The sequence below is a fragment of the Dermacentor silvarum genome, chromosome 1 (genome assembly GCF_013339745.2).
Source record: "Dermacentor silvarum isolate Dsil-2018 chromosome 1, BIME_Dsil_1.4, whole genome shotgun sequence".
In the NCBI taxonomy this organism is placed as follows: domain Eukaryota; kingdom Metazoa; phylum Arthropoda; class Arachnida; order Ixodida; family Ixodidae; genus Dermacentor; species Dermacentor silvarum.
Genome location: NC_051154.1, coordinates 161017525 through 161040716, shown reverse-complemented (window position 1 = coordinate 161040716; position 23192 = coordinate 161017525). Strand labels below are relative to the sequence as shown.

General features: G+C 47.6%; 1 protein-coding gene across 1 annotated transcript in view; it reads left to right on the top strand.

The window, feature by feature from the left end:
• Positions 1-1096: 1096 nt before the first annotated feature.
• LOC119432753 (uncharacterized) overlaps positions 1097-23192 on the top strand; it is a gene marked incomplete at its 5' end in the record, with an annotated part of 185237 nt that continues 163141 nt past the window's right edge. Inside the window, one exon of the mRNA XM_049672246.1 lies at positions 1097-1345. Coding sequence (XP_049528203.1) covers positions 1097-1345 — 249 coding nt within the window. The remainder of the gene's footprint in view (positions 1346-23192) is intronic.

Here is a 23192-nt window from a genome sequence, read left to right as displayed (position 1 = left end):
TTGCAAGGTAAATAACAAAGCGCGCGTCTTACTAAAGGGGGATGTCTGCATCATGCACTAGATGAGACTGTGACTAAAAAGTATTCACTCTCTCTCCATGCAGAAAGAAAGACAGGAAATGTGTGATGTGACAAGAACATTACGCAAACACAATTTTTTTTACCAGGCATGGCGTTCCGTTGTCTTCATTGGCCAAGAAGGAATTCCTCCTTTGCTTGCACACGAACTGGCAGGAGCGAACAACACCCCCGACCTGCACACATGAAAATTTAAAGGCAACTTTGAACGCGTAAATTCAGCGGAGAGCTTGTTTAAACGCTTACATTCTTCAAAGAACGAAGCAAGGACATGCGCTTAACATAATTAGCTCTTATTAAGATGCTCCAATAAGTTGAGGCGTATGAGAAATGCAAGCTTCCTTTGCTTTCAGTTTTCTGTATGTGACAATGACAGTGTGCATACCAGAACGTCCTGCACACAATATTTTCGTGAGACGTTTTGAACGATAAGCCAATCGTCCAACATATATTGTAGGACTATCGAATCGAACGTTCTGCACGCTACAAAAGGAGCACCGTGGCTGTCACAGCTTTCACTTGGCAGTAGCGGCGACAGCTGTGTGCACGGGCTTAACGTTTCGGCATTCTTATCACAGGGCATTTCAAGCAACCGCACCAAGCGCCCAAGCGGTCCACTGCTTTTCGGAAGACATCCAGCGTCTGCGACCAGGAGGCGTCATTGTCGGCTGCGCCTGCGCCCTGTGACGAGGCTCAACGTCACGTTCTGCACGCTACAAAAGGAGCACCGTGGCTGTCACAGCTTTCACTTGGCAGTAGCGGCGACAGCTGTGTGCACGGGCTTAACGTTTCGGCATTCTTATCACAGGGCATTTCAAGCAACCGCACCAAGCGCCCAAGCGGTCCACTGCTTTTCGGAAGACATCCAGCGTCTGCGACCAGGAGGCGTCATTGTCGGCTGCGCCTGCGCCCTGTGACGAGGCTCAACGTCACGTTCTGCACGCTACAAAAGGAGCACCGTGGCTGTCACAGCTTTCACTTGGCAGTAGCGGCGACAGCTGTGTGCACGGGCTTAACGTTTCGGCATTCTTATCACAGGGCATTTCAAGCAACCGCACCAAGCGCCCAAGCGGTCCACTGCTTTTCGGAAGACATCCAGCGTCTGCGACCAGGAGGCGTCATTGTCGGCTGCGCCTGCGCCCTGTGACGAGGCTCAACGTCACGTTCTGCACGCTACAAAAGGAGCACCGTGGCTGTCACAGCTTTCACTTGGCAGTAGCGGCGACAGCTGTGTGCACGGGCTTAACGTTTCGGCATTCTTATCACAGGTTAGTGTTTGCATTATATTGCCCATTTTTTCCCTGTTGCATCTCGAAGTTTCGTCGCTACTGCCAAATATAGTGAATTTCGAATTGACTTGTATTTGCCTGTTTGTACTGCAAAATGACAAAAGATATAACTAAGCTCAAGGATGAAATGAAGGCAGAGCTACTCAAGCTGAAAGAAGAGATGAAACAAGAAATGAAAACTTTCCGCGATTCCCTTGAAAGGGATTTGCGAAATGAAATCCGAGACTTAAAAAACGAGCAGAGAAATATGGCACAAAGTCTTGAGTTTGCCTTCAGTTCAATCGAGGAGCAGAAAAAGAAACTGGACGATGTGGTTACAAGGAACAAGAATCTTGAAAGTGAGAACGCAGCGCTTCGTGCCGAATGCAAGTGTCTGGAAAGCAGAAGCCGGGATCTCGACACACGGCTTGTTCTCGCAGAACAGTACTCGAGGAAGGCAAACCTAGAAATACAAGGAGTACTAAAACAAGACGATGAATCTGTTTTTAGTATTGTGTCCAAGATTGGCGGTGCCATAAATGAGCCGATAACTGAAGTCGATATCGAGGCCTGTCATCGAGTGCCGACTCGAGATGCCGGCAAAAGTAACATCATTGTCCAGTTTAAGTCACGTGCAAAGCGAGACAACATTCTAAAGAAGGCAAAGAGAGCTCGTCTCACAAACAAAGACGTCGGACTGACCACAGGAAACGCTATCTATGTGAACGAGCATCTTTGCCCAGCCTTAAAGAAACTTCTAGCTCTTGCCGTCAAGAAGAAATATGAATATAAGTGGAAATCGGTCTGGTCGTTTAACGGGAAAATTTATGCGAAGCAAGCTGACGATACGCCCGCCGTGCACATTCTGAATGAGCATGACATTGATAAGGTATTTTCGAGGCCGGCATCCGCAACCGCGCAGGCGCACGTGACGGCGTGAGCTGAGCCTTTCAGCATAATCTCGCAATGGATAACGGTTGCGTATACCTAAAGTTAGTGTCACCTTCCGCTATTAAATCCAGTTATTCGTCTTGCCAATCGGTTTTACATATTAACGCCCGCTCTGCAGTGAATAAAGAGGATGATATATCGCTTTATTTAGACCAATTCTCATTTAAATTGGATGTAATTATGATATCTGAAACCTGGTATACAACTGGTAGCAGTAAGTTGGAGCTAGATGGATACGATAGTTTCTCAATAGGCCAGGAAAACGTGGAGGAGGTGTTGCGCTTTTTGTGACTAAACAGAAGAAATGTGTTTTGGTACATGAGTACTGCGTGTCAACAGAAGACTATGAATTTCTAACAATACTAAATAATAGTGAAGTATTTGCTGTCGTCTATCGCCCACCAGGTGGAAGCTGCAGGCGTTTCATTGAATTTTACGAATGTTTCTTGGATTTTATCTGCAAGAATAACTTTCACCTGACATGCGGTGGCGATTTCAATATCAATATTTTGGAAGACAGCAACGCCTCTAGGGAATTTGATACATTGTTGTCCTCGTCTGGTTTCAAAAATTTAATCACCACACCAACTCGCATTACATGTTCCACGTTGTCATGTCTCGACCTTCTGGTAACAAACGTCGAAACTAATATTTACACCGCTGGTACTACTGTTTCGGACCTGAGCGATCACTGTCCTGTTTATGCACTGTACAAATACGAAAAAGGCATTAGAAATGATGATATAGAAATTTTCACTGTTCAGTGTATTTCGGAGAGCGGGCTGGTAGCCTTTAAGAGTGAAATAATGGAGCAAGACTGGTCTTCTGTCTTAGAAAAAACAGACGTCGATGAGGCTTACAATGAATTTATTAAAACATTTTTAAAATTATATGAAAAGCATTTTCCTATGAAACAAATAAGACCGCCGAAAAAGGCAAGAAAGCCGTGGATAACGAAAGAACACTTGAAAATGATCAGACGTAAAAATTCCATGTATCATTCATTTTTACAGTCGCGTTCTACATTGCATTTAAAAGAATTTAAAATGTTTCGAAACCAATTAAATTCAGAACTTAGGCGTGCTAAACGGGCTTATTATGAGCAGCTTTTCTTAACTGCCACAAGGCAGCACCCTAATAAGACATGGAAAATAATCAATGACGTTCTTGGCCATCGCACGAAAACAAGCGTTCCACCCAGTATACTTCATGACGGTACTGAATTGAGGGGTGAGGCCCTTGCCAATTACTTTAATCAACACATCATTAACGCTGCCATTCCTTCTGCCCATTCACTCCTCGCAGCAACTTCTAGAACAAAAAATGCTAGTATTATAACCGATAGCATTTACTTTCAGCCTACCGACGAAAATGAAGTGTGTACCACATTTAAATCCTTAAATAACAGTAAGGCCTTAGACATCAATAACCTACAATTAGGCCCCATTAAGTATTGCATAACTTCCATTTCCCCTGTTCTTGCTCACATATTCAATCTAACGCTTCAATCAGGCGTCTTTGCCAAAGCAATGAAGTACGCTAAAGTTTCGGCAATTTTGAAAGGCGGTAGTCCTCATGATCCAAACAACTATAGGCCAATTTCGGTGTTGCCTGTATTTTCGAAGGGCCTCGAGAAAATCATTCACTCTCGTATGGTCAATTTCTTTGATAAATTTGGTGTTATAACTAATGCACAACATGGATTTAGGAAACACAGGTCAACAGAAACAGCCCTACTGTCAATAAAGGAAAACATAATAAAAAACATAGAAATGAATATCTATACGCTTGCTTTATTTATAGACTTTAGTAAGGCATTCGATTGCCTCAGCCATAGTATCTTATTAGAAAAACTAGAGCGTTACGGAATACGTGGAGTCTGTTTATCTCTATTTAAATCTTATCTAAGTGACCGATTCCAGGCTGTGTGCGCGAACGGTCACATGTCGTCTTTCCTAATGAACAGATTTGGCGTGCCACAAGGAAGCGTACTAGGACCGCTTTTATTTAACGTCTACATCAATGACATTGTAAATATTTATACTAAAGCTCAATTCATTATATATGCTGATGACAGCACTGTCATGCTATCTGGAAATGACGTGCACAACTTAACAGTAGAATGTAATGCACTGCTAGAAAACCTATCTACCTGGTCTCAGTTAAACCAAATAAAATTAATGCAACTAAAACTAAGATAATTATTTTTCGCTCCAAGAACAAATTACTGCAGTTAAACAATATTATCACTTTTGAAGGTCAAAAAATAGAAATAGTTGACAATCATAAAATTCTTGGCGTTTATTTCTCTTCAAACCTTCTCTTGGGACATGCACGTCAATTATCTCTGTAAAAAGCTTTCTTCCGTGACAGGGGTTGTGTCACGATGCCGTAGTATACTTCCTATAAAAGCCAAAGTGCAGATTTACAATGCATTATTTAACTCGCACTTATATTATTGCGCTTTAATATGGTGTACAACCACCAAAACTAACATACATAAAGTTCTTTTGTTGCAGAAGAAGATAATTCGCTATGTTGGAAATATAGATTATTATTCAAGCACCAGAGAAGCGTTCCCTAAGTATAATGTTATTCGAATTGATAACCTATACACTTATCGTTTATTACATAGTGCACGATATTCATCAGAATTAGCTTGGAGCTACATAGAACAATTAGCCTCTTTAGAGCGACGCCCCATTAATGTGAACACAAGAAATCCTCAGATATGGTCCATTCCATACTTCAGAACACTCTATAAGCATCAGTCGTTAACACATAACCTGCCATTCACATTGAACAAGTACAAAAATATCGATAATTTCAGTAAGAAAGAACTCCGCTCTTACTTTGTACGCTTGTAATGTATCTGATGTAATTATTATTCTGCCTGTGTGTATGGTTCTGAGTATGTAATGTACAACTTGTTTCGTTTTTTTGTAGTTTTTTGTTTTTTAGCAAATGTTAACCTTGTGAATTCAGTCTCATGCTATGTTGTATAGCTGTTGTTTGATTGTTTTGTATAGCTTGTATTGCTAATGTAGTGTTGTTTTAAATGCATTTTCGTCCATGAGGAATTCCTGCGACAGTTGGAATTATGTGAATTATGTACATGTACGCACACTGTTTGCTGTGATATTGCCTTGCCTGGTCTTTTGGGTCACGTCAAGCTACGTATGTAGCTTTTAACCCAAAATGACCGTCCAGAATGTAAACTGGAGAATAAATTGATTTGATTTGATAAGACAATCATTTGGTTACACATATATTCGGAGCACAATAAACTGTACAGTTCATTAAAATTGGAGTTCTTGTGCTTCCGTAGACTACTTAGGGCTCTGACTACACTTAATGAGTCTGTGAAGACAATAGCCCTAGCGACATTCGTGACCCTTACGTGTTGAATAGCCGAGAGTATAGCGTATGCTTCCGCTGTAAAGATAGATGTGTGTGGATTTAGTGCCCCAGAGGTAGAAAATGAGTCTCCGAGAGCTGCGTAAAAAACGCCAGCAGAGGACTTCGAAGCATCTGTATAGTATTCGGCGCAGGAGTACTTCTCCTGGAGTTCAAGAAAATGGGAATGTATATGTGCCTCCGGGGCTTGTTTGGATATTTCTATAAAAGACATGTCACACTGAATAGTGTGCCATTCCCAAGGCGGTGGAAGCAAAGTAGGGGCCATTAGTACATTCTCTAGAAGAGGGACCTCCGTTTTTTCTGACAGTGCTTCCAACCGGAGAGACAGAGGGGGCCGGTTGGCTGGGCGGTTACGGAACAGCCTGACAGTAGACATGTCGCGAATGGTAGAATGACATAGTTGCTGGATGTCCGATTTAACTTTCAGAGCGTAGGAGAGACTTAAATATGCCCTTTGGAGATCTAGAGACCACTCGTTGAACTCAACGTACAGGCTTTCAACAGGACTAGTCCTGAAGGAACCTGTAGCAAGACGGATGCCCAAGTGGTGAATGGAATCTAGCATCTTCAAAGCACTAGGCGTAGCAGAGTTATAGACTATGGCTGCGTAGTCAAGGCGCGACCGTATGAGACTTTTGTTCAAGCTTAAGAGGCACCTCCTGTGACTTCCCCAAGATGTCCGGGACAAGATCTTCAGTAGATTCATTGTATTCAGGCACTTGGCTTTCAGATATTTCAGGTGGGGGATAAATGTTAATCTAGAGTCTAAAATGAGGCCCAAAAATTTATGTTCATGGCTCACAAGTAGCTGTTGTCGGTTAAGATAAATAGTGAGGTCAGGTAACATACCTCGCTTGTTCGAGAAGGGAACACACGTGCTTTTTTGTGGGTTTAGTTTAAATTCATTCTCGTCAGCCCACGTAGATAATTTGTTTAGACCAAGCTGTACATGTCGCTCACAGATAGAAATACTACATGATTTAAAACCTATTTGTACGTCATCCACATATACCGAATAAAACATTGTACGTGGTATGATAGTATGGAGAGAGCTCATTTTTACAATGAATAGAGTGTAGCTAAGCACACCACCTTGTGGTACACCCGTTTCCTGTGTAAATAGACGGGATAGGACGTTACCAACTCTAACACGGAACGTGTGGTTAGACAGGTAACTTTGGATGACCTTCAGCAAATTGCCTCGGATTCCCATTCCAGCCAGGTCACGGAGAATTCCGAAACGCTACGTGGTGTCATATGCCTTCTCCATATCAATAAATACGGACAAAAAGAACTGCTTATGAACAAAATCATCGCGAATATTCGTCTCGATGCAGACGCGGTGATCAGTTGTGGGTCTACCTTCCCTGAAACCGCACTGTAGGGGGTCTAATAGTTTGTTACATTCAAGAAAATGGATGAGGCGCCGGTTAACCATTTTCTCAAACAGCGTACATAGGCAACTTGTCAAGGCTATAGGCCTATAACTGCTGACTGAAATCGGGTCCTTGCCTTTTTTTTAGTATTGGAATGATTATTGCTTCTTTCCAGGCGGACGGAATATAGCCAACAGAGAACACGGAATTAAAAAGTGACAGTAGTGTTTTGTGGGTTTTGGGATTTAGGTGTTTGATCATTTCATACAGTATTCTGTCATTTCCCGGAGCGGACTTGTTACAACCATTTAGAGCTACCTGAAATTCCGCTATATTAAATGGACGGTTGTAAGGTTCATTTCTATTTACCTTCCAATCCAGATGCAGTCGCTCCGCTTGTTTTCGATATCTCAGAAATGTATCTGAGTAGTGGCATGAACTTGAAATCTTTTCAAAATGTGCGCCTAGAGAATCAGCTTGGTCAATAAGTGTATCTCCTTGTGTATTTACTAATGGTAGATGATGAGTTTCGCAGCCTTTTATTTTATTTACCTTGTTCCAGGCTTTTCTTTCATCTGTATATGAATTAATGCTGGAGATGAATCTCTGCCAGCTTTCCCTTTTAGCACGGCGGCGCGTTCTTCTACCTTCCGACTTTATTTTCTTGAAGCTGATTAAGTTCTCGGCAGTTGGAGAGTCACGAAGGTGACTCCAAGCCTTATTTTGATTTTTGCTAGCTTCCTTACACTCCTCATTCCACCAGGGAATACGTCGTTTAGAAGGCGATTCGTTCGTTTGAGGGATACAGAGTGACACAGCATCAGTTATAAAGGTCGTCAAATACGACACTGCATCATCGGTAAGAAAAGTACAGATGTCATCCCAGGTCATATATGTCAGCTCTCTGTATCGTTTCCAGTCGGAACCGTCAACGTTCCAACGGGGCAGATGTGGAGCATGCTCATCGACTTTTGTTAGGTTTAAGATGATTGGGAAAGGGTCACTCCCGTATGGATTTTTGATAGCGTTTCACTCTAGGTATGGCACAAGTATACTTGATGCGATACTTAAATCTATAGACGAGTATGTTTTGTGTGCCACACTGTAGTATGTTGGCTCTTTTTTATTGAGCAAGCACGCATCTGTGGAGAAAAGAAAATTTTCAATTAAGCGCCCTCTTGCATCACAATGAGAATCTCCCCAGAGGGGGTTATGTGCATTTAAATCGCCTACTACGATGCAAGGTTTGGGAAGTTCTGTTATAAAGCTTTGGAATTCTGTTTTGGATAGTTGGTAGCTGGGAGGGATGTATAGAGAGCTAATCGTTACTAGCTTATGAACCAGCACAGTTCTGATTGCAACTGCCTCAAGGGTAGTTTGCAGCTTCAGATGCTGGCAGGCGACACCTTTATCTACTAGTATGGCCACACCACCCGAAGAGGCGAGGGCATCGTTGCGATCTTTGCGATAGATCGCATATTCTCGGAGAAAGTTAGTGTGCGAAGATTTAAGGTGTGTTCCATGGACCCACAGCACCTTTGGATTGTACTTATTTAGGAGTTCCTTAATGTCATCAAGATTGTGTAATAGACCTCTGACATTCTAGTGTAGTATCTGTGTATCCATTTTATACGTGTGTTGTGCTGTGTGTCGAAGAGCGATAGATTAAGCTAGCGCACGAGGCCTTTCCTGGCTCCGTGATGGGGGTTCTCCCTTTTTTCCCGGCGCGCTCCACGGAGCTGCGCAGTTCCTTTGGCGTCTGAGACGCCGGAATAGTGCTACTTGAATCCATCGCCTCTTCAGAGGTGTTGGATGACTCCCGCGCAGCGGGCACACTCGGGGGTTTTTCGGGCCTGTCTGCATGAGCAGTGGCCCTGGGACCGGCAGGCCCGGAGGTCTGGTGGCCCTTCGTGGCAGGGGGCGGAGCAGTACTGGCTGCTCCTGCCAGGGGGCTGATGGCGGAACCACCGTCACACTCCGTGTGACGTGGACGGCCGCCGAAAGATGTGGTGCTGCCCCCTGGCGCGTCACATCACTGTAGGACGGATTCGACTTATTATGTGCAGAAAAACGCTTGAGCGTTTCTGGGAAGGAAATGTTTAGTTTGACCTTGAGTTGAATTATTTCTTTTTCTTTTTTCCATGACGGGCACGATCGCGAATAGGTGGGGTGGTCTCCGTCACAGTTTGCACAGTGGGTTGCGAAAGTACAGATGTCTGAGGTGTGTTCTTTGGATGCACATTTTGCACAAGTAAGGTGCCCTCGGCAGCTCTGAGATCCATGCCCAAAACGCTGACACTTGAAGCATCGACGCGGATTGGGAATGTACGGTCGTACGAGAATATTACAATATCCGGTATCTATTGAATCAGGGAGGTCACTTGTTCCAAATGTAATTATTACATGTGTAGCGAAGAGAGACGCTAGTGGGTCCGGCTCTAGTGGGCCCAGACGCTAGTGGGTCCAGCGCTTTTGCTCGCAACGGCGCTCGTGCTTGAAAGCTGTGCCTCGTTTGACTGTCGACGCTGCGCTGCTCCGATCTCTAATAAACCCTTTACAGGGTAGAGGCTGCAGACCAGCCGGCGAGAGCTGGGGTGAAGATTTCCGGCGCTGGCAGTCGGGGCAAGAGTGAACGAACCGTTGAACGTACTTGTACATTCCTCGCCAGTAGTAGCGCTGTCGAAGGCGCTGGTAGGTTTTGAAAACTCCCGAGTGTGCGCACTGTGGATCGGCGTGAAAGGATGCGCAGATTTCGGAGCGCAAGTTACGAGGAACTACTAACAACCACTGACGGCCGTCTACGGTATAAATGCGTCGGTGAAGCAGGTTGTCGCGAACCGCGAAATGACGAGCCTGACGACGCAACGTACGAGTGGTTGACTGTGGTGATGGGTCAGCAAGCAAGTCTATAATCGAAGCGATCCACGGGTCCTTGCGCTGCTCGGAAGCGATAGTGTCAAGGTTGATTGAAGAAACAGCGAGCTGGGATAGTGAGCAGCAGGTATTGTTGTCAGGCAAGGGAGAGCGTGATAGGGCGTCGGCGTCAGAATGTTGGCGTCCGTTGCGGTACAGCACGCGGATATCGTATAGTCCTGCAGGCGAAGTGCCCAGCGGGCAAGACGACCTGAAGGATCCTTCAACGATGACAGCCAACATAGTGCATGGTGGTCCGTGACGACATCAAATGGGCGGCCATACAAATAAGGCCGGAACTTAGTAAGAGCCCAGATGATCGCCAGACATTCTTTTTCCGTGACAGTGTAATTGGTCTCGGCTTTCGTAAGCGTGCGACTGGCATAGGCCACGACATATTCAGGAAAGCCAGGTTTGCGCTGCGCAAGGACAGCGCCGAGGCCAACACCGCTGGCATCTGTGTGTACCTCGGTAGGGGCCGTCGGGTCGTAGTGGCGCAAAATTGGGGGAGTCGTCAGCAAACGACGGAGATTTGCGAACGCTTCCTCGCACTCCGACGACCCCGAATGAAGGGGTCCGTTGCTTCCAAGTAGCTTCGTCAGAGGTGATATGATGGCGGCGAAATTGCGAATGAAGCGTCGGAAGTAGGAACACAAACCTACGAAACTTCGCAGTTCGTTGATGGAGGTAGGTTTAGGGAATTCGGCGACAGCACGAAGCTTGGCTGGAGCGGGGAGAATTCCATCCTTGGAAACGACGTAACCCAGTATCGTCAGCTGCCGCGCTGCAAATCGGCACTTGTTTAAATTTAGTCATTGGCCGGCGTTTCGCAAACACGTCAAGACACGCCGGAGGCGTTGAAGGTGCGTGGAGAAGTCCGGAGCAAAAACAACGACGTCATCAAGGTAGCACAAGCACGCGTGCCATTTCAAGCCGCGCAGAACGGTATCCATCATGCGCTCAAAAGTTGCTGGCGCATTGCAAAGTCCAAACGGCATGACGTTAAATTCGTATAAGCCGTCGGGCGTGACAAAGGCGGTCTTCGGTCGATCGTCATCTTCCATAGGTACTTGCCAATACTCTGAGCGCAGATCGAGAGATGAAAAAAATTCTGCTCCTTGTAGGCTGTCAATAGCGTCGTCGATTCGCGGAAGTGGGTAAACGTGCTTACGAGTGATCTTGTTGAGGCGTCGATAGTCCACACAGAACCGTACAGAACTGTCTTTCTTCGTAACAAGGACGACGGGAGATGCCCATGCACTGCGGGAAGGTCGGATCACATCGCGGCGGAGCATATCGGCCACTTGTTCATTAATCACGCGACGTTCAGTAGCCGATACACGATATGGGCGTTGCCGCAATGGCGATTGGGAGCCAGTATCGATGTGGTGCGTAACAGTTGACATCCGGCCCAGGGAAGGTTGCCCGATGTCGAAAGAAGCACGAAATTCTTGTAAGATGCACAGTAGCTGTGATCGCTGGCCCGGTACAAGGTCATCGGCAATAGAAGACTCGAACACATCGATAGGCTATGGGCCAGACGTAGAAATCGAGCCGAGCGTACTGTAACGGGCACAGTATGGTTCTTCGGGAACGTCCGTAATTTGTACGTCTGTGATAGCTTCGACACTGCCCAGACATTCTCCTTGGAGAAGCAACACAGGGTACGGGAACGGGTTACAAATAAATATAACAGTAGAGCCCTGTGTGATGTTCACCGTCGCAAAAGGTAGCAGTAGACCTTTTCGAGTGAAAAAGCGGCCAGACGGAGAAAGTAGTGCGACGGCGTCGGAGAGGCTGCTCCAGTACATAGAGACAACCACTGACGAGTTGGGAGGAACGGTGGTGTCGTGTCTGACGAGTAGTTTGTTCGGAAGTGAATCATTGTCGGCGAGCGTCAAATCTGAGAGTGGCGACAGTTCGAGTTCGGCCCGTGAGCAATGAATGACGGAATTGTGGCGGGAGAGAAAATCCCAGCCGAGGATAACGTCATGGGAGCACGAAGAAATTACAATAAATTCGATGGCGTATACAACGTCCTCAATAACAACACGAGCTGTGCATGCCGCTAACGGGTGAATACGCTGTGCGCCGGCTGTGTGGAGGGACAGTCCAGTAACGGGCATCGTAACTTTCCGAATCAAGCGACAAAGTTTTGCGTCCATAACTGATACGGCGACGCCGGTGTCCACGAGTGCAGATGTGTGAACACCATCAACAAACACGTCTATCACATTCGTCGGGCTATCCTGAGAACTTTCGCGTTTCGCCGGCGTCGCAGCCCTTGCCTCGTGGTCTGCGACGATTAGTTTTCCTCTTCCCGAGCTGCGGGACGAGGCCGCATCGGTGATAGCGAGCGTCGGCGTGGACAAGGTGAGCCGCTGGTATTGGGCGTTGGGCGGAACGTAGGTAACGATGCCGAAGGGTCGTCGTAATATGGGCGGGGAGAACCGACCATACGACTTGCCGCATATGTTGTAGCGCTAGGCGACTGCACGCGATTACAGTAGCGAGCGACGTGGCCTGCGTAGCCACACGCAAAACAGATAGGCCGGTTGTCAGACGTACGCCACAGATTTCGCGGTTGGTGGGCGCCGTCCATGTAGGAGGACGCGCTGTGCGGGGTGGCTGGTGATATGGTGGCATGGCGGGCTGTTGTCGGGGCAGAGCCAAGACGTCGGCGTAAGTGAGAGGCCCACCTTGAGGGAAGGGGTGGGGCCTGGCGACGACTTCCGCGCAGCTGAGTGGTGCAGCCGGAGGGATCTGTTGGGGACTGGCGACGACTTCAGCGTAGCGGAGAGGTGCGGCCGCAGGAACATGCTGGTGGCGCTCAGGCAAAACCTCGTTGAGTTCGTGCGCAATGACGCAGTCGAGCGGGGGCTCGAAACTCGACGTGGGCTCTTGTACGGGTTGCGCTTGTGCAAAGGGCATTAAGGAGAGCTGGCATGCGATTTCCTCGCGCACGAACGCCTTCATTTCCGCCATCAACTGCTGACGGATCAGAAATGGCCGTCAAGCCAGCGAGGTGTTCGTCGCGCGATGTAGGACGACGGGTCAATGACCGCTGCCTGCGTAGCTCCTCGTAACTTTAGCACAGTGTAATTATCTCTGCCACCGTGCGAGGATTTTTGGCAAGCAGCATGTTGAAGGCATCGTCTTCTATGCCTTTCATAACATTCCTGATCTTATCCGACTCCGACATGGCCGCGTTGACTTTCCTGCTTAAGTCCAGGATGTCTTCGATGTAATTTGTGAAGGATTCACCGACTTGCTGAGCTCAATCCCGCAAACGCTGTTCGGGGCGCAGATTACGAACAGCAGGGCGACCAAAAACATCCGCAAAAGACGTCTTGAAGTCGGACCACATCGGAAAATCCGTTTCATGGTTGTTGTGTCATAAGCTGGCCACACCCGCGAGGTAGAAGAGCACGTTGCTGAGCTTAGTGGCTTCGTCCCATTTAGTGTGGGCGCTTAGCCGCTCGTAGGTCGTTAGCCAATCCTCAACGTCGGTGTCATCAGCGCCTGTGAAGATAGCAGGGTCCCTGAGGCGAGGCACACCAGAGCACGGTGCCGGTGCAGGGGGAGGCACTTGTTGGGAGGCTTCTTCAGGCATGGTCGAAGGTACGGTGCGGGATCGAAGTTCCAGGGTGCAGGTTTTGAGGGCGCAGCACCTCCACCAATTGTAAAGGGTTTATGAGAGATCGGAGCAGCGCAGCGTCGACAGTCAAACGAGGCACAGCTTTCAAGCACGAGCGCCGTTGCGAGCAAAAGCGCTGGACCCACTAGCGTCTGGGCCCACTAGAGCCGGACCCACTAGAGCCGGACCCACTAGAGCCGGACCCACTAGAGCCGGACCCACTAGCGTCTCTCTTCGCTACACATGCTTTGTGGGGATTTCCTTGTCGTCGCGCCTTAACTTAATTCGTTGCACCTTTACCACGTTCTGATCTTGCCATCCATCTAACAGCTCGCTTTCACTTAGTTCAAGGAGGTCGTTATCGGAAATGACACCGCGCACAGTGTTCATTGATCTGTGGGGGTCCACAGAGACAGGGATATCACCAAACGCAATATGTTTTTCAGCTTGTTGTATTGAAGCTTGTCACGTACTTCCAGAAGAAGGTCGATCGCCGCTTCCTATTTTAGTCACTTTGTAACCCGTGCCGATTGCCTCTGTCAGACGTTTTGCAACAACAAATGGTGATATTGTACGGACTTTCTTAGTTGCATGTTTACTATGTATCACGTGGTACCTGGGAAAGGTTTCTTTAGGTTTCAAGAAGAAGTTGATGCTTTTATCGGTGCGACCCCTCTTCAGGGTGCGATCAGGAAGTGGGGGGAAATTTGAAGCCATATATAGCAGCACTGTATTCGGTAGGAATGCCTGCCGCCCACCTCGGAGCCCAACCTGGGGACGTCACAGGAATAGAAATATTCTACCCTGCGTACGCCAGCGGTACATTCCCACTATAACCCAATATACATATATATATGCCCAAGACTGGATATATTACACAAGGTTAACCCTTGCCGCCTAGAAAATAGGAAGTTAAAAGAAGTGAATAGAAGAAAGGAAAGATGGAAAAGTGAGAAGGAAAGACGAAGATTGGAGAGAGAGACAGGAAAAGGCGACTACCGATTTCCCCTGGGTGGGTCAGCCCGGGGGTGCCGTCTACGTGAAGCAGAGGCCGAAGGAGTGTGTTGCCTCTGCCGAGGGGCCATAAAGGTCCAAACACCCGGCTTCAGCTCAACTCCCAGAATCCCATTTTCCCCGGACACGGCTAGGCCGCGCACGGCTACACGCGGGAGGGTCCAACCCTCATGTGCTCGGGTACGTGGTGTCGCAACACACCAAACGCCTGCTATTCGCAGACGCCCCTGCGGGGCACCGAACATTTTCAAAAATTCTTAAAGGTTGCCTGTGGCAGATAGCCCAATTCTAGTTAATGAGGGGGTCTACTCGAAGAGGCGGACATTACTTGCATAAGAAATTGAAATGCATAATCGAATAATTAACAGAAATTCACTAATTAAGTTTTTAACTAATTACCTGATGGCCCATATTGCAATTTACAAATTGTAGCCGTGGAGTTCACAAGGCGGATCCACTTGGAATTAATTCTCGGGATGACACGAGTTTCTACATAACTCCCAAACTTTGCGGAGAAATGCATTGGCGTTCCAGTTAATTTTGTGCTTCAATGCATAAAGCGACGTTTTTTTTTAAGCAACTAACTGAAACGCCAATGCATTTCTCCGCAAAGTTCGGGAATTAATATCTCAAAACTGGTGTCATTGCGAGAATTCGTTCCAAGTGGATCCGTCTTGTGAACTCCACGGCTACAATTTGTAAATTGCAATATGGGCCATCAGGTAATTAGTTAAAAACTTAATTAGTGAATTTTTGTTGATTAGTCGATTATGTATTTCAATTTTTTGTGCAAGTAATGTCCGCCTCTTCGAGTAGACCAGCTCATTAACTAGAATTGGGCTATCTGCCACAGGCAAACTTAAATAAATTTTGAAAGTGTTCGCTGAAACACCCTGTATATATATAAATCTGGCATGAAAGAGTGAAATTTTTCGCAGATGTCATCTGCGACTGCAGAGGAAACGACAAGCGACGGCAATGCCTCGTCTTTCATGTAATGTCTGTTTTGAAAACTGGTCTGCATATATGCGGAGGTTGCTGAGAAACCTGAACGAAGACGGCATTTGAGGCCATTTGGGAAATTTGTAATCTTTTAACTTTACACGGTTTTAGGATAAGGCCCGTTGGTAGCATAGCATTAAGCGCCGCTTCAGATGCCACCAGTCAGCCCGCGCGAAGTTGAAGAAGACAGCTTAGAAAGTAGAAACGAGCAAGGCTATGCTGGGAAACGTAAGACCGCAAGGAGTGCAATGCAGTGTCAAGCTACGGAGAGTGCGACGGATACTTCGGCCACTCTTGTACTGCATTCCAGGAATACTTTGGAACCGAGCAAAGTGATCCCGGTTGCCTCCCTCCTAACCTCTAACCGTTCTGCAAACCGCGCCGAACCTATACATCACGTCTCGTCTTTGTTCTTTTTCTTCTTTATACATATTTGAATAGACACCACTCGTACAGCTGGCGTAACGCTCGTTCCGACTCGGATGCGCGGTGATTAGGGCACTCGGCTAAAGAAACGTATTGATCGCAGGGGGAATCACCGTTTAATGGAAGTGCGTACAAGCCAACCAGCTGTGCTGCCGAGCGATGTGGCGTGGAGCCTGCCGCGCTCGTTTCGTTTGCGGCACTATTAGAGTAATGACGCGAGAACCCTTCGGTCACGCGAAAAATGAGGCTGGCGTGCCAGACTATATTTGACAGTTCATGCATTAAGCCGGGGAAAGACCACCAGCAGTGGTATAGCACTAATAGTATTGTGTGTGTGCTCCGCTTGTGGAAGCTAAAGCACGCACGAAACTACTGCGCATCGCTTGGAGCGGAGTGCTCATCGATTCGAGCTTTATAATGAAGCGAACAGTGTTGCGTTTACGGCCACTGGCACTTGTGCGGTTTACTGCGTGCTGCGCTTACTACGCGCAGTAGCAGCGATATTCCTCGCGTATATAATTAACTGTAGTATTTAGCGATGGTATGGTTGCACAAGAAAAGCGTAAGTAGTTGCCGAGTCAGGATGAGGCAAATACCAGCTTATTTGGTCGTTTCTTTGATAGCAATCATCAAAATAAGGGTCACTCCTGGCCCCTTCCTTTTCCATAGCTGAAGGGTGCCCATAGATGGCCCAAGTAATCAGTCAAGCAAATGCGATCCATAAACATTGAGATTGGTGCCTCAATGTACTCGTTTACGCACTTTTCGCCTGCAACGGAGTGCATTTTTAAATGCGTAAGCATTTCTATGCCTACCCAACTAGGAAACCTGCCCGTCCATCCGGCCGGCCATCGGTCCCGTAAGACGATCGCTTTCAAGATAGGGCCCGCAGCGGCGAGGGAATTCACCTTCGTGCTGCCTCTCGCTTCAACGCCAACTAAGCGGCGAGAACACAGCGCACACGAAGCTATCAGCTCTCGGCGCATTCTGTGCCCATTGCCGATCGCTTTCAAGATAGGGCCCACGCGGGGGCGCCGTACGCAGCCGACGCCGGAGTACGATTGATTACGGTTTATAATGGCTCGACGCGGATGGATAAGGCGCTAAAGAGCGATAACGGCTTATAATGATTGGAACGTCATCAGCGCACCTGGCGCCGCCACCTGCAGTAGTTTGCTTGCGTGATCAATTCACCTTGCGCCGCCGCTCCCAGTAGTTCGTGTCGCCGTAGCGCTGTTATTTAAACTGGTCGTATCAAGTTTCATAAGATTGATAGTGACACCGGGCTGCGTGGAGATGAGGAAGTGGCAAAATGCTTACGCATACTTAGACAACTCCCGAGTTTCTGTGTGAATTTTTTTTTTCACTGTTTCTCTCTTTTGGTACTTTGCAGTTGCTAATGGCTACAGTTTATAGCGGATGCAATGGCGCAAGCCATAAGATTTTATCAAATTTGAGGACCCTTCATTTTCGTGTATAAGACTGAATTTCTCTAGATCTTCCAAGAAATCAACTGATTAAACTCGAATTGTATCCAGCTTTTTCTTGAAAAATCGTCTTGTAGAAAACGTAGCCCTCAACAGGCACAGTAACGCTATGAAAGCACTGAATCGCCTTGCCGATGTTAAGCTGCAGAGATCTATCGGCCAGTTCTCAGCGATAACGCTGTAAGGAAAATCCAGCCATGGTTGTCTTGTCACTGCTGCCGAGAATCGCCATGCAAGCAATATATTTTCTTTCAGGAGTTTGGCCCTGTCCCTAGTGGCACGGTACGAAATAGAGAACCTGCCACAAAGAAGAAAATATGGTGTCCGAGGAGGAGGAAGAAACTCTATTTTAGGCCAGCACTAAGGCCCAGTAAAGAAGAGCGCTTGCTCCGCTAAGGCCCGCTGATGATCCACCGAGTCCGAGTGAAGCCAAGCACTCCAGGAAGGAGGGGGAGGGTAAGGGAAATAAGGAGAGGTAATGGCAGTTTTACATGAGTACAGGGGTGCTATGCAGGATGCGCCGAGTTTGGCGAAACTCGGGATCTTCACGAGCTCTGGCGACGCCTCAAGATGAAAGAACTAATGGTAACAAGACAAAGTTTGTCCGTCGGCATGCCTCCAGTTTCATTGGTTTATCTAGATTCACTCTAGGTGGCTATGCTCTCTTGGGTGTTGCCATATGGGCGGTCGACAAACTGGGGCTCACGTGATCATACGGTCGGTGTATGGTCGTGCCTTCTTTCACTTGTTTGTCGTTCCACCGAGTGCATTACAGGCACAAGCAAGTTGTAAAATAAATGCATTTAGTGAAGTAATATTAGTCACATCAACGTGGGTTATAAGCATTTTAAAGTTTACAAGATGTACACTGAATGTGTATTAGACTAATTTGCCGTTTAATACGTTTCGCGTTATACCACGAGCGGACGCTCGCCCTCCTCTTTCTTCCTCTGGATTGTGTTGGCGTGGCTCGCTACGTGCTTGCGCTAGCATTTCCGAGCACAGATCGGTGTGCGCTTACTTTTCGCCACTAGGCTTTCAACAGATCGCTCGTTGCTCCTTCTCTCTCCTCTGGATTGAATTGGTGCGGCTCGCTACGTGCTTGCGCTCCCATTTCCGAGCACAGATTGGTGTGCGCCTCGTTTTCACGTTGGGCTTTCAACAGATCTCTCGTTGCTCGCGCTAAAGTAAGGCTGCGAGACGAATCAGCGTCGGCTAGCGCAGAAGTGGTTTGCCACGCGCTTACCGTGTAAGCACTCACGAATGCCGGAAAGCACTTATACAAGGGTCAGAAAACAACGCTTTATTTTCTTTTACTTTGTGATGGACCTTCATACTGGCTAGCGCCGAGCGATGGCTTCTAAGAACCGCAAGAAAGAGTCGCTATACTGGGTATCCCGAGCGATCCGTGGCTTCTAACAAACGCAAGAAAGGGTCTTTGCAGCGTACGTGGCCGTTAATTGACTACCACTACATCTATGCCAGGAAGGACTCCAGCAGCGGTGCAGTTACCCTGTAACCACCGCTGACGAGGTAGCTGTGGCAATCTGCAAGGCAGCAGTTGCGGTTGCGCAGTGCAACACTGCGCATGCTTCGTCACTTTGTTCCTTCCTTCTCCCCCCACCCGGTTTTTCTATAAGTTAACGTGTTTGGAATAAACGCACGTCTTTTTGCTGGTCGACGCCTGGCCGTTCACTGCGGTGCGGCCTAGCCGCCCGCGTTTGTAACAGTGGAATTTTCCCGTAAAGGTGGAACCAGTGTGCCACCGGTGGTTACGGACCAAATTTGTGACGCCTCACTGTCGCTTTCGGCACTCGCGCCCTGTACCATCATGGCCATCGTTCTGTTCGCGGTTTTGTGCTGCCCGCACATCCGCGCTAAATGCCCTTGTTGGCCGCACTTGAAACACCTACGCTTGCGTACCGGGCAAGTCGCGTCGCGGTGACTCGAACTACCACAGCACTTGCACTGCTTTTCGTTGCCACGCTGTTCAACCTTCCCATATGTCGACTGGGGCTGTTGCTGCATCCTTAGAACATTTCCTTGCTCTGACGACGTTGTGCCCATACATTTTGCATCTCTTTCGGCATTTTCTGCGGCTAATGCAAGCAGCTCCGCATCCTTTAGAGTCAATTCCTTCTTCGCAAGCAGCTGCATTTGTAAATTCTTTGATTGCACTCCGCATACAATCCGGTCCCTTAGCATCCTATCCCTCATAGAACCAAAGTTACAGTTTTGCGCAAGCCTCCGAATTTCTACTATGAACGTGTGCACTGATTCACCTTCTTGCTGACATCGGCTGAAAAACTTGAAGCTTTCTGCAATTTCATGTGGTTCAGGATCATAGTAGCCGTTAAGTGCCTTTACAACTTCATCATACTTTGCGGAGCTCGGCTTGTCTGGCGCAAGTCTTCCACGTAAGGTATCGATTGTCTTCGATCCAAGTGCGGCTATCAACAATGCTCGCTTCTTAGCATCATTATTGATTTCATTTGCTTCATAATAGGCTTCAGCTTTGATAAGGTAAGACGACCACTTATCTCTGTCTTCGTCGAACTCCGGCAGCGCGTGGCTCATGGTGGTCCGTGGGTCCGTTTCGTCGTCGTGGTTGTGCGTGAGTGAAATCCTCGTCGCCACTGTTACAAACGCGGGCGACTAGGCCGCACCGCAGTGAACGGCCATGCGTCGACCAGCAAAAAGACGTGCGTTTATTCCAAACACGTTAACTTATAGAAAAACGGGGTGGGGGGAGAAGGAAGGAACAAAGTGACGAAGCATGCGCAGTGTTGCACTGCGCAACCGCAACTGCTGCCTTGCAGATTGCCGCAGTGCGATTCACTTTTTGGCGATAAATTTCTTTTTTTTTTGCGTTTGAACGCCAGTGATGGGGCCCACAAACTTCACGCTGTGATTTACTGTCTCCCAGTGCAGATTAAGGCTCGCCTCGTTAGCATACACTAAATTTGGAATACAGTTAGTTCTATGCGGACCATTCGTCACTGCGAATAATAGCCCCCGGTTGAACACTGGCTGCAATAATGGCTGCGTCTCATCGGTCGACCTTGAAAAGTCGCAGCCCTCGACCTGTGGTAGCGCAGACCATGCAGTGTTGCCAGGTTTGGCTATATATAGCCAAATTGGGCTACAGGAAAAAAAAATTTGGGGTTGACTTGGACGAGTTGGCTATGTGGCTATATTTGGGCTACTGAAAATTTGCGACTTGGCTTTGTTTGGGCTACAAGTGGCACCCTAATCCACGCTCCAGAGGTGGTTCTGATCCAGTAGAAACAAATCTCGAAGGCTATGTTTTAGCTGGCTGAGCCGGCAGCGTGGCTGTGCGTGTGTGCGGGCGCGAAATGACCCCCCCCCCCCCTCCCCTTTCCTTCCCTCTCTGCACCGTTGTCTGAGCCGGTGGCTTTGATCTTTGATGCACTTAAACTTACCCCCCACTTGACCGTTATGCACCCGATCTCCGGGCATCGGGATGAACCTAGGAGTAGTGGGTTTTTCACAGTACACTGTACAAACGTGGTTATGCTCAGGAAGGGAGAGCAATAACATAGGACGGGGCCGTCGGACGATTGTGGCACCGACATGAAAGAAGGGAAGCACGGGTGAATGACAAGCTCCAGTGTATTCATGGCCATGTCTTCTGGGTGATGTATCGCGCCGGGCACAACGTTCGACCTACTCCACGTTTCTCGCGCGAAGCTTTACTGCCATTTTCCTTCTCCTGCTAGATGAATATTTGCTCGTGGTTACATTCGAGATTCATTTCCATAGCTTGGACGTAAGATCGGATCATCCTCAGAGAGGAGAGAGAGAGGGAGAAAATGATTTAATGAAAGGCAGGGGGGTTAACCAGGACTGAGCCCGGTTGGCTACCCTACACTGGGGGAAGGGAAAAGGGGAGAGAGATAGAAATAGAAAGAAATAAATAGATAGAAATAGAGAGAATAGAAAGTCCGCTGTGGATATCGCCGACGTAGCAACAGATCTCTGTCCTATCACGGATGATCAATCAGTCCGGATCATAGACGGTCACTCAGTCCTGTAGTTCTCAAAAATCGCACCAGTGCTTTTGTGGCCTTTTGCAGCTGTGATATTCGAGGCCATGGTCCCAAGATCTTGCTCAACGTGAACGGTCTTCTATCTAGCCTATTGAGAACGTTGCTCAGAGAGGAGAATCCAAGCATGGGGAAGTGGGCCAAGTATGCGAGAACGTATAAAGAAGAATGGCAGCAAGATCCCGAGCCAAAGGTGGCTTCTGGTACTTTTACTTCTAGATTGTTTGCCCGTAACATCACGTATGCAGATACTCATTCTGCTAATATCGAAACATGTTTGCCATGAAGACATCAGTGCACCAAGTTACATGAACTTCACCCACCGTGTTAGCTTAATTTGTGAGGTGTCGCGTTGCTGGCTCGAGGACGCGGGTTCGATTCCCGGCCACGGCAGCCGCATTTCGATCAAGGCGAAATGCAGGAACACCCGTGTTCTTAGATGTAGGTGTACGTTAAAGAACCCGAGGTGGACAAAATTATTCTGGAGTCCCCCACTGCGTCATGCCTCCCAATGATATCATATCACATCATGGTTTTTGGCACGTAAAACCCCTGCAATTATTAGAGAGGTTTAGAATAATGGCCTCAAACATTTTGGGGTCCCAAACACAGTTTGCGTCTGCGCATGCGCAAGACGCAAACTGTGTTTGGGTTATGCGTCAGGCACGCTATTTCATCGATTTAGCGGGAGCCCCAAAAGCTTTCGTCAACAAACGTGGCGGCGCCCATAGAAGCGACCGCTCTAACCTAGCACCGAACTGGTTTCGATTCGTGGTAACGCGTGAAGTACGTTAGCTAGGAGAAGTGATTGCGGTTATAGCAGTCTCTCAACTAACATGCGGAATGAAGATTGATTCAATAGACGCCGCTGATTCCTAATTCAATTGTCGATTTCATGGTTCGTAGGCCTAACACAGATTGACTTGCCTGGGTGAAGGGACGTAAAGTTGGTTACTCAAAACTAAGCTCAGCAACTTGCTTGCTGCTAATAGAATAAGTTCTAAGGTATAATTAAATGCGAAAACACGAAAATCTAAATTACTCTTTTTATCATAAAATCGTATATTTTATTTTAATATTTTTCTTTGACTCCGTAGCTTTTCTTACAAGCTTTTCTTTGACGCCGTAGTGGCGCTGCAAGCGCAACACGCTATCCGCAAACGCAAAACGCCTATTCCAAAACTCTTCATTCCTGCATGCCCCAACACTAACACCCGCAAAGCTCTTTGGGGCCCCAAACTTTGGGGGCCCCTATTCTAAAACTTTATTAGCACATCAACATAGTTTACGTTTTAATAGTAAGCGGTTTTCACAGCATAACCACTGTTATCAATTTGTTGTTTACCTTTGCTCTTTGTGCGCCGTCGCAGCTTTTATCATTTCGAGCGAGTAACGTTCGGGACGTGCTCGTCGCCGAAAACGACTGCGCGCTTCTTACACTGGTGTGCTGTTTTGCGCAGTAATCTTTTAAAGCTTCGCTTACACCGATTCAGACAGCGAGTGGCATCTGTTGCCTGACACTTTATTTTAACGCATGTTCTTGCCGTGCTGAAG